At 40.7% G+C, this 12,721-nt stretch overlaps 1 protein-coding gene across 1 annotated transcript in view; it reads left to right on the forward strand.

The window, feature by feature from the left end:
* Positions 1–12,721, forward strand: part of atg16l2 (ATG16 autophagy related 16-like 2 (S. cerevisiae)) — a 50,003-nt gene that overhangs the window by 18,147 nt on the left and 19,135 nt on the right. The window contains exons 12-14 of the mRNA XM_048161955.1: positions 1,931–2,003; positions 3,222–3,341; positions 3,475–3,580. Coding sequence (XP_048017912.1) covers positions 1,931–2,003; positions 3,222–3,341; positions 3,475–3,580 — 299 coding nt within the window. The remainder of the gene's footprint in view (positions 1–1,930; positions 2,004–3,221; positions 3,342–3,474; positions 3,581–12,721) is intronic.

Consider the following 12,721-nt stretch of genomic DNA (forward strand, 5'->3'; position numbering starts at 1 on the left):
TATGCTAGCGTATTCGTAAAAAACTGTCTGAGTAGGTACTACACAGGCTTAGGAGGGTTATTTTAATAATGCATTCTGTTACATTTACTAATTACTTCATAAATAAAGTATCCAGTACTGTAATCCTGATAGTATTCCCCCTTTTTTCAAAATGTAACTGTAATTTGATTACTATGTTTTTTTTTTACATAACTGTATGGATGATTACGTAACGCCGTTACATGTATTCCGTTACCCCAACCCTGGTACTACATTTGAACTTTAACTTACTCCCTGCAGGTTTACACAGTTTCCAGTATGAACCCTGCAGTTCAGAACAAGCTTACGAATTCTCTACGCTTTGTTGATTATAATGTTAGCATTCTAGTTTGCCACATCGCTCGTTTGTAGTATATATGGGGCGTTACATTATACATTACAATGTGTGCTTTAGTTTTTGTAGTAATCATTTACTTGAAATGAAAACACGGATCTGTGCATCAGACGGCTTCAAATTCGCTCTTTAGGACCGGTAGTTGTGATTAACTAATTTAAATGCCTGCTTTCATGTGCAAAACAGACATGTCTGAACTGCTACAAAACACGCGAATCAATTGAAAACTTAATAAGACTCAATAAGAGTACACCTAAATTGAATATCTGTAATGTCTAATTAGCGCCTGGTTTAACTTGATTACAAGTAGTTTGTGATACGATGCAGCTTTTTGCTCTGCTATATCATGCACAAAAGTAGTGAAACTGTTCACTGAATTCACCCCCCTCTTGTTGTTCCTTGCGGATGATGTTTATTAGACTTTAGATCAGGAGTTTTCAAAAAATCAAGGACCCCAAAGTATGATGATCCCCTTTCTGAAATATAAGAGCAGCTGTTTATTGTTCATGTGTAAAGACTTATTATAATGTGTCTGAACTTGATACTATAAAGAGAACATATTTCCTAGTAAATAACATGCTATTTTTTAAATTAAATAATTTGACTTTATATTGTCAAATTATTTAAATAATATGATCTGGAAAATATTTACTTTGTATAAAGAGTATAACGTGACAGTGTATCTTTTTTCGACCTGCTATTAGAGTACAATTAGATGTACAGATCTGAAGAGAAAGATTTTCAATTAAATTAATTTTATATATTCAAATTTATATATATATAACATATAAATCCATAAATATTATAGACACTCTTCTGTATCTTGCCTTACAACCGCCCTGAACTAGCTAAATGTGACAGTAGTAAGATAAAACTTCATAGGAAGGCGCATAAATATGTACATATTTTTTCCATAACTATATGCAGATGTGATTTCTTAGTGACTTCTTAGTGTTATGACTGTTAATAGAAAAAAAAAAAAAAAATCACAAATAATTTGAATGTGTTCAAATTAGTCTTTAGAATGCAGAATGAAAATGAAACACTAATAATATCAAATGAATATATTTTTAAATTATTGTGTTAATCATATTTCAATCAAAACAACTCTCAAAATAGATATTACTTTACTTCTTTGATTGGTGGGCTGGATCTGCTATGCTTCTGCTGGCGTAAAGTGGGGAGAATCCTGTAACAGATCTAGACAGGTGGTGCTGGGGAGGAGGAGGGTCTGGGACCAGGTCGGGATGGGAAAAAATAAGGTTGCGTATAGTAAAGATAGATCGATTGGCTGCTCTGCCAACTTGGGAGAACCACTCAGCTACTCTGAAGAGAAAACCTCTGCTTTAGATGATCTGAAGAGCGTTCCAGATGACTTCCCTGAGTCATTGTTAATTAGCATGTACCAATGAGCTGTTATGACTATAAGAGCCCTCGGCCACTGAAGGATCTTTATTAGCAATATAAGGATACTGTTCCTGTAAGGCTGTTGAGTTGATTATGCTGTGGTTACTGCTGTAATGCATTGTGGGATGTGTCACTGTGCTTTTCCATCAGGGCACTCGGATTTTAGCTGCGTCATATGACAAGTCAGCTCTATTTTGGAGGCTAGAGGACAGCGTTCCCAAGGTAACAGAGCTTACCTCTCACCCACCCAAACCTCGCGTGTGTTAGTCTGTCTCTCTGAATTACTCTAGAGCATCATCAGATGAGACAGACCAGTATGAACCATGTTAAAGATGTGTATTGCTGTGCCTGCTTAGATTCCAATGTGTTTTACATGACTGGAGGCGTGGGAGAGTTTTATGGGGAGGAAACAGCTTCTCACATGATTTTTGAGGCAAACAGTCCAGGCATGGGTCATTCTTACTCTTTTTATGGCCCATATGTGTATATGACATATTGTATAAAATATTAATCTCACAATTTTTTAAATGTGGAAATTGAATTAGTTCTTTTAAGGAAATATAACAATTATGTGAACATAGAGATGAATTTAAAAAAATGCCTGGGATTCTGATTTACTCTTTTATAGAAATGTTTACTTGAATTATATTTTTATAAGGTACAAAGTTCAAAATGTACTCCATAACAGGAATGACCCATATGTCATATATTAAAAAACGGTGTGACTGAAACGGAGACAATAAAGAGGGCAGATAAAAAAGCGGATCATAAGACAGATATGGCCATAATAATGTTTTTTAATTTAATGTTTTAATTTTCACTAATTTTAATACACACAAAATCTGGAGTATTGATAGAGCAAAGAGAAACAGCATATCCTTCATGAAATTGCTGCTATTTTCTTAGCATCCAGATAAAAAGACTACATTTTCCCCCTCAAAACCAATTTGTCATGCTGAATATCAGAGGAGACTATTTTAACAAGACAAAATTGCCTACAAATGCTGTAAAATTTATTGAATATTTCATCCCTATGTTTGTGTGTGTGTGTGTGTTTGTGAGAGAGATATAGAGCTAGAGAGAGAGAGAAAGAGAAAGAAAGTAAATGTTTGGGTGAATCTCTTCGAGTATATGTGTGCCATATGTCTGGGTCACATTTCACCCACAAATCTAAATATTTAAATTGTAATTTATACATTGTAATTTATTCCCATTACTTAAGTCTTCAGTGTCACATTAATCAGTAATTAAATTGTCATTAACTTATAAAAAATAAACGCAAAAAGCGATTACTAATCAAAATTCTTCATTTTGTTAATGCAAAAAATTACATAATTTCTTATTTAGTTCTTTTAGTTTTGGCCATGGACATGTTCTTGACAGGTTTAGAGAGATTCTGTTCAGCCTCACATTAATAAGTATGTTTGATGTTGCTGTAGGTTGACATTGACGGGTCATTCTCGTAAAGTGACAGCAGCCAAATTTAAATACAGTCAGAAGCAGGTGGTCACGGGCAGTGCGGACAGGACCGTGAAGATATGGGACCTCCAACGAGCAGCGTGTATGTAAAAATATGCAACAAATCTCTCATGCATTAACAATGAGCACTTTTCGCATCTGTCTGCAATAAATTGCTCAACATATTAACTCAGATCAGTAATTTTTATATTTCTCTCTCTCTGTACCACTCACAGGCATACAAACCATTGAGGTTTTGTCTTTCTGTAGTGATGTTGTGTGTTCCGAGTACCTTATCATCAGTAGCCATTATGACAGAAAAATACGGTTTTGGGACAGCAGGTAAGAACAGGGCAATTACAACACCACCCATTGCCTACACTTCTGACATCTTTCTGACAACATAAAAAAAATATCTTAATACATGCTTATGAAATGTTAACATCTATTTAGGCTGACTTAGCCAGACTTTTGACTATGGGTGTAAAGTGTGGTTCACATTGTGGCTTTTGCAGTCTAAGGCTTTGTTCACACTTGTTCAAAATATTTAGACTTACACGCCATTCTTATTCACCTGTCATCTCACTCTGATTTAAGGGATAAGTTATGGTTTGGTTTAGGTTTAGGGGTAAGGATTAGGTTAGGACTAAGTTTTTAGACAGGAATGTTGTTCCAGGATCAACAAAAGGTTCTTACTTGGCAAAATCATGGCAACTGCTACATTAGGTGTTATAGTAATGACACAAACTTAAGTAGGCTCACCATGTGTTAGCAATGGATGTTTTGCCATTTATGTTGTTTTTCACAAAGCAATATTCAAATTTGAACACATTTGTCACAGACAGCAGTAAAAAGGTGTAGTTTACTGTTGTTTGGTAAATTTTCACAAGCAAAACCCAGTAGCATGCTCTGTCAGTGCTCAAGGGTGCTGACTGTGAGCACTGCAAGATACTATTGCTTTGCATGCTCATCACCCACCTGTCACTCGTTGAGATGGATCTCATGGAGGGGTAAGAGATGGGCTGCTCCTTTTCTCTGCCTTCACCCTGAGGATCCAGCACTCTCTCTCTGGGATCGTAAGCCCGCGCCGTGGACTTCTTCTGCCCCAGTAGAGAGCCGGTGCTTCAGCAGTCTAACTCTGAGGAGGTAGATGTGCTGAGTGTCGATACGGGGGAATTGAGAACTTGCCACCCTCATCTCCTGCGTATGAGGAGCATGCACAGTCATCTCTCTCTCTCTCTCTCTCTCTCTATATATATATATATATATATATATATATATATATACAGTATCTACAGTACACCCCTCACATTTCAGCAACCATTTTAGTATATGTTCTCAAGGGAGAATACTATAGAAATGAAAATTGGATATATTTTAGAGTAGTCAATGTGTAGCTTTTATAGCAGTATAGATTTACTGTCCTCTGAAAATAACTCAACATACAGCCATTATTGTCAAAATAGCTGGCAACAAAAGTGAGTAGACCCTAAGTGATGTAAAAGCTGTACGTCGTTTAACCATGCAAAGCCATGTGTCCTATTCATCATGTTCATGTTTTTGTCTGCTTGACATGACCATACATATTTGTGTATCTTGTATTACAGCAGTTAAAATTTGGTGCTTTGAGTACAGTTCTCTTATACTGATCACTGGATGTTCAACATGTCACCTCATGGCAAAGAACTCTCTGAGGATTTGAGAATTAGAATTGTTGCTCTCCACAAAGATGGCCTAGGCTATAATAAGATCGGTAACACCCTGAAACTGAGTTACAGTACAGTGGCCAGGCTCATACATAATTTTTCCAAGATGGGTTCCACTCGGAACAGGCCTCGCAATGGTCAATCAAAGAAGTTGAGTCCTTGTGCTGTGCGTCAGGTGCAGAAGCTGGCTTCAAAAACCTGACGCATGAGTGCTGCTAACATTGCTTTAGAGGTTGCAGAAGCGAAAGGTCAGCTTGTCAGTACTCAGACCATACGCTGGACACTGCAACAAGTCAGTTTGCGTGGCCATCGTCCTAGAAGGAAGCCTCTTCTGAATGGCTCACAAGAAATCCCGAAAGCAGTTTGCTGAAGACAAACTGTTCAAGAGCATGAATTTCTGGAACCATGTCCTGTTGTCTGATGAGACTAAGATAAACTTGTTTGGCTCAGATGGTGTCCAGCATGTGTGGCGACGCCCCGGTGAGGAGTACCAAGAAAACAGTGTCTTGCCTACAATCAAGCATGGTGGTGGTAGCATCATGTACTGTGACATTCTGAAGCAGAACATGATGCCCTCCCTTCAGAAACTGGGCCAAACGGCAGTTTTCCAACATGATAACGAGCCCAAACACATCACCAAGATGACAACTGCCTTGTTGAGGAAGCTGAAGGTGAAGGTGATGGAGTGGCCAAGTATGTCTCCAGACCTGAACCCTATTGAGCACCTGTGTGGCATCCTCAGGAGAAGCGCCATGAGTGGAAGAGTATCCCAGAAACAACCTGTGCAACTCTGGTGAATTCCATACCCAGGAGAATTAAGGCAGTGCTAGATAACAAAGGTGCTCACGCAAAATATTGACACTTTGGACACAATTTTGACATGTTCACTTAGGGTGTACTCACTTTTGTCGCCAGTTATTTAGACAGTAATGGCTGTACGTTGAGTTATTTTTAGAGGACAGTAAATCTGTACTGCTTTACAAGCTGCACATTGACTACTCTAAAGTATATTCAATTTTCATTTCTATAGTATTGTCCCTTGAGAACCTATAATGAAATAGTTGTTAAAATGTGAGGCGTGTACTCACTTTTGTGAGATACTGTATGTATAAAAAGGGGCGGGCTGTGTTCATTCATAAAATTTCCCGACGTGTGCAAGATATGCTCTATCGGGAATTTTACTTCATCGTTCCAAAGAAGGATGGGGGGGTTGCGTCCCATCTTAGATCTGCACCACATAAATTGCTCAGGTAGATTGATCAGGTATCCATCCACAGGTTAGCTTTCAGGCTCGAAGCATACCAATATCTGCTTTCTCCCTTCGATCAAGCTCTATCACCCTGCACTTTCACGAAATGCGTGGATGCAGTACTGGCTCCGCTGCAGCTCTGGAGCATCCACGTGTTAAACTATGTCGACGATCGGCTGTCTTAGCACAGTCTGAACAGATTGTGGTTCGGCATCGAGATGTCATCCTCGCCAATATGAAAGAGTTGGGGTTAAGGCTGAATGCCAAGAACAGCATAGAGAACCACTTTTCTAGGCGTGGTGTGGGACTCAATGACGATGCAGGCACGTCTGTCTCCTGCTCATATCGATTTGATTCTTGCAGTCGTAAACAAGGTAAAGCTAGGCCAGTCACTCACTGTAAAACAGTTTCTGAGACTTTTGGGACTGATGGCAGCTGAGTCCAATGTGAATCTTTTGGCCTGCTGTACATGAGACCCTTGCAGTGGTGGCTCAAGACCAAGGGGGTTTTCCCAATACCCACTCCACATAATCAAGGTCTTTGCACCTTGACAATATGCTGGAAGCCTTGGTTATTGTCTCAAGGTCCCATGTTAGGAGCCCATTGTCATTGCTTCATGCTCACGACAGATGCTTCCCTCACACGCTGGAGAGAGGTTATGGAATGCCGTTCAGCTCAGGGTCCATGAAGGAGTCATCATCTCATGGCTCATAAATTGTCTGGAAATGATGTCTGCCATTTTGTGCTTGTTCACTCAGACAACACATCAGTGGTCTCTTATATAAAGGATCAGGGGGTCTGTGTCTGTGCCTGCTATGCAAAGTGGCACACCAGATCCTCCTGTGGTACCAAGGAAGGCAGCTCTCCCTGAGAGCAGTATTCATTCCAGGGTACCAAAATTTAGGAGGAGACTTCCTGTCGAGGCAGGGGCTGAGGCCCAGAAAATGGAAACTTCACCCAGATGTGGTGAAGCGTTTATGGGAGGTTTTTCGGCTGAGCGGAAGTGGATCTGTCTGCGTCTCAGGATACAACGCACTGTCCACTTTGGTTCTCCCTCACACACCCAGGTCCCTTGGGTGTTATGGTACAGACATGGACAAGGCTACGTCTGTATGCTTTTTTCCCCAATTGCTCTGCTTCCAGGAGTTCCGGAGAAGGTCTGGCAGTACTGGCCGAGCCGACTATGGTTCTTGGACCTGGTGTCCTTCCTCGATGGCTCTCCCTTGGAGATTCCAGTCAGCAGGTCCATCTGTCTCAAGTGGGAGGTGTGACCTTTTACCCCCACCCAGAGATATGGAACCTGTGGGTTTGGCCTCTGAGGGGGCCCAACTCATAGACTTTGATCTCTCAAACGAGGTTGTGAAGATCATACTTCACTCCAGAGCTCCCTTCACGAGGAAACAGTAAGCATTGAAGTGTTTCACTTCATGGTGTGGATCTCAACTGTGGGACCCAGGTAATTGCCCCATTGGTACAGTGCTGGAGTTACTGCAGGTTTGTTTTTGCTCAGGGTTATCCCCTTCCACACTGAAGGTGTACATGGCGGCCTTAGCTGCCTACCATGTCTCTTTGGGTGGTGTATCCCTGGGGAGAAACCAGTTGGTGGCATGTTTCCTCTGTGGTGCTTTTAGGCCAGGACAGGAGTATGGCAGTTTAGAAAGCCTTATTATATAAGGCGGAATCCCTACAGGATGTGGTTTGCAGCAGGCTGGTCCTCTCCGCTCACTTTTGTAAGGTTTTACAACCTAGACCTGGATGCTGCTCCAGGTTCACAGGTGCTCATGTCTTAGTTTTTTTTTTTCAATATACACACTGACAGGCATTTGTAAGCATGGCATTTAGGTATTATCGTTTCCAAACCGCCGTCGACGTTCCCTCAAAGGGAACATCTCAGGTTACAACTGTAACCATAGTTCCCTGAGAAGGGAACAAGACACTGCCTCGCCCTGCCATACTTCCTTCATCCCTGTGATCGACTTGCTTCGGCTAATTAAAGCTAACGCCAGTCATTCTGGATGTGCTTTTATGCTTTCCTTGTCGTGACGTCACCTGCCCGTGATGTTCCTTCTTGCCATTGGTCTAGTTGACACAAGTGCTTCAGACGCAATCACACAGAGGCATTCCCAAAGCGTCATCGTTGCAGCGTGAGTGCCCTCGAAAGGGAACGTCTCAGGTTATGACTATAATCATAGTTTAAAGCTAGAGCTAAAGTAAGTTTTTGATTGAATCACTTCCATTGTAAAAATCATTAAGAAATCAATAAAAACACATTTAATTTATTAACTTAGGGGCTGCTTAAATGACACCTTTTTATCTGAAAACAGAAGACTTTTAATGCATTGTTGCCATTTATGTGTTTAGTCAATACGTATGCATGTTTGATTGTGTCTTTCTTTACAAAGTGACATCGCAAAATTACTTGTCTGGTCATAATACAGAATTATTAGTCTTTTTTTGTGGATCCATTCAAACTGGACTCATTTTGATAAGATTTTATCTATACATAGGGAAAGGAAAGGGAAGGAGGCCTTCACAGGCAATAGTTTAGTTGATACTTCAGGGCTGCGTTGTCATCGTGTCTAGGTGTAGGTCCTTCATCTCATTTGGATATAGCCTGGATCTGGCAGACTCTGGTAAACTTCAGGATAAACAGAGAGAGGTGAATATTAGTGTAGATGCCATTCGTCTTATGATGTAGCGAGTACATCAGGTGTTATGGGAAGTGTTCCCAGTTCCGGCTGACCTAATTTAGGCAGCCTAACAATTTACATGATTTGAATTATAGAAGTAGATAAAGAGATGTGTTTTTTTAGTCTAGATTTAAACTGAAAGAGTGTGCCTGCTTCCCGAACAATGCAAGGAAGACTGTTCCAAAGTTTAGGTGCTAAATAGGAAAAGGATCTACCGCCTGCAGTTGAACTGGCCAGAATTTTGAGATCGTAATAAACATGAGGGGCTATAATGTGTTAAGAGCTTGCTCAAGGACTGGGGAGCAAACCATTTAGTGCTTTGTAAGTAATTAGCAGGATTTTAAAATTTATACGATGTTTAATTTAACATTTGCAAGTTATAAACTCACAATTCTGGGCAAAAAAGTCAGATCTGTGAGATATAAACTCAAGAAAAATTTCAAGAAAAAATGTAAAAATTGTGAGTAATGACCTTTTTATACTTTTATTCCATAGTGGAAGCTTCCATAGAAATTGGATGTATCCTTGAGCGCAAAGCAGAATAAACAAGTGTTCTCTAGAATTTCAAATTTACTTTCCACCCGGTTACAGTACATCTGGTATTAGATCCTTTTAATACATGTGTCTGGATCACTCAAACTACATTTGGAGGTAAAGCATGTGACAACATAGCATCTGTGGTGTAAACACTGTTATCACTTGTTATTATTCTGTTATAAGCACTTGTTATCAGATCACCTGAGACGGATATTGATGCCATGTATAAAGAGGGCCTGTGTCTGCTTGTGTACACAGACCAGCTATTAAAAATATTTCTGGTCCAAGAGTAATAGCCTTGAAATTTATCGTTGTTGGTGGATTTGTTAAACAAGCGATTGTTTGATGACTTTGTAGCAATGTAAAACCATGCAAATTTCACACCATAAATGTGTTGATCACTATAGTGCTTTTCACAGCAACCATCCAGGTTTCCGGGTCTGACTCGAGTAGTTGGCACAATTAAACTTGAATAATGAACCCAGCTGGCAGTGTTCAAACTGCACTGCTCGCTGTCCATCACCACATATCTGGCTAGTGTGATGACCTAAAAGAGTGTCGCCTCAGGTGTGTGTGGTGTCATCACTGGCGAGAGACGGCTTGTTAACGCTTTGGTGGTAATGTGTGAGATTGGTTTCTCCACAGACTCAGTCATACGGACAGAACGTCTTCCACACATGTTGACAGTTGATGCTCAAAGGCATTTGTGCTGATCTGCATGGAATTCATTTTCCAGATGTGATTTTCTCTTTAGGCTAAATGCTTTGATGTTTTTGGTTCAGTAATAAACATGATAGTCCTTTAAAGGCATGGTTCATCCAAAAATTCTCTCATCATGTACTCATCACCATGGCATCCCAGATGTATATGACATTCTTTCTTCAGATGAACACAAAAGAAGTTTTTTAGAAAAGTAATGCAGCTCTGTGAGTCCATATAATACCAACATGGTCTCATTAGAAAAACATACCTGTGGGAACATTTTTGCGAGTCGCAAAATACGTATCAATACATACATATCACTGCAGTTTCAATGTGAAATGTCCACTGAGTGGCGCTAAAAAGCGTGTTCTTTTTTAAAATTTTTTGCCTGAACAAATAAATGTGAATATGGTATGTTTTAAAGTAACGTACCACCAACACTACACCTAAACCTACCCGATAGAGTTAACAAAAGCAAATGTGACATAAAAAGCATCGTGCTGTAGTCGTGCCATTTTAGCTTGTTTTAATCTCTCCTCTTTGAGGTCTTTTACCGTGACTCGTTTTTCCCCGGATTTGTAACCAAGGCTTCCCTCATCCTAAGTACAACTCCATATTAGCTGAGCTACCGAACAGGCTTGTTATGTCAGAAATGTGAAACATATGGAGCTGGTTAAGCGATGCAAAGTCCAAAATATATTCGTTTACAAATCGTGCACTTTGGTAAAAAGCATTTTGAAGTCATAACATAATATTGTGCAAGGAGACATAAAAACAAGTCTTTATTAATCCATAATCTGACCCTGTAATCGTAACTGTGTATGAAAATGATTAAAAGCACTTGCTGTTTTATGCCTCTAGCGTTCATTTCTGTTGGAAACTGCAGTGATATGTACGTATTGGTACGTATTTATGGGACTCGCGAAAACGTTCCCACAGGTACGTCTTTCCATGAGACCAGGTTGTATAATACAGGTGAATGGGTTCCTAAATGTTCATGCTCCTAAAAGCACATACAGCCATTAAGACAGTCATGCAAACGACCCTAGAGGATGAATCAATGCTTTCTGAAGCCAAACGATAGGTATTAATTTTTTTAACTCTTTTGACTATAAACCATTACTTTCAGCCAACTGTCATATGCATGTTCACAAGATGGTCGAGATGGTCAAAACGATGAAGTGTACATGCCAGATCAGTATGTGGCACTGTAATTCTGCCACAGGGATACACTAAAAATGGAGAATAAGACTTGGAGCATGCGCATAAATCTTGCACGCTGTATACAAACTTTAGTAAAGCTTAGTAATAAAGCTTTATTTTAGTAAAGCTAATAGGCTCGCTAGCTTCTGCTGCACGAACGCAAGCATGTAGTCCGCTGTTGTTGTTGTTGTTGCTGTTTTGTGCTGTTAGCGGTGTCTGATTAGGGTCGACACGTGGGGTGATGACATCGTCGTTTCACAAAATATATGGCTGTACACACGAAAACGCAAGGGTGTCGTTTTCAGATTCATCTACTCCGGGACCCGGTTTCAAAAAATATCGGATTCACGTTCTGAAAACGCCGGATCCGTCTGGACGAAACGCCTATACGATACAAATTTTTTTGCGTATACACCTAAACGCATCTCTGTGTGGACGGGCCCTTAATTTCTCTGTGTTGTTAATTAGTCATTTCATCCTTGTTAATTTACTCATTAGTTTCCCTTGTTTGCTCCTATACCCTGTGTTCTCCCTCAATCTGTTCGTTCTCATCAATGTTAAGTTGAGTTAGTGTGAGTCCGCTGTCTGATCTCCCGAGTTTTGTCATTGAATACCATTATTCCTATTCTCTTTCATCTTTGTGCTGTTTACACGACTGTTTTGTGACAGAAGAATGGACCCATACTGAACCTGGACTTACCGGCAGCACAGTTGTTATGCCAGCTTCCCGGATGAAGTGCTGAGTGTCTTTTACCATACAAGCCTCAGGGCAGAAATAAAGGCGCGCCTGCCCGGTGTGGTTTCTCGGAGGAATTTCGGCGAGTACGTGGAGTGGATGCTGGTGAACTGCGATTCGCCTCTGACCATCGGCCTCACTGAGGAGGAAATCACCAGCCCGCTCCTAATCCAGAGCCCATCCTACCATCACCCAGCTGCACGGACAATGAGCCAGAGCCCACTGCAGACAGAGGAATTCAGCCTGCTGCAGGGAACGAGCTGGAGCCAACAAGAAGGACTGAGCTTCACATCGCCTCAGAGCCGGAGCATCGATGATTGTCTGACCAGGTGTGTGAGCCGGCAACACGTTTGAGTTTGAGGGAATGGAGCGCCGGCCACAATCCCACCACAGAGGGTGAGCTAGTGCTGGACTATTAATTTTGTTGGTTTAATGAGGACTATTTTGAAGAGGATGATCTCCTGCCCCCGCTGATCCCACCCAGCTATAGTTCTTCTAGTCTTCGTTGGTTCCATCCAGCAAAATTTCTCCTGTGTTTCCACCAGTTCCGTCCATCAAAAGTTGTCCTATGTCTACATTGTTTTTGCCCAGCTATAATTAGGGGCCAAGCACCGAAGGTGCTTAGGCACCTATTGTTATTGTTGGCGTTCCGTACGCTTC

Source organism: Megalobrama amblycephala, linkage group LG16 (genome assembly GCF_018812025.1).
Source record: "Megalobrama amblycephala isolate DHTTF-2021 linkage group LG16, ASM1881202v1, whole genome shotgun sequence".
NCBI classification, from domain to species: Eukaryota; Metazoa; Chordata; class Actinopteri; order Cypriniformes; family Xenocyprididae; genus Megalobrama; species Megalobrama amblycephala.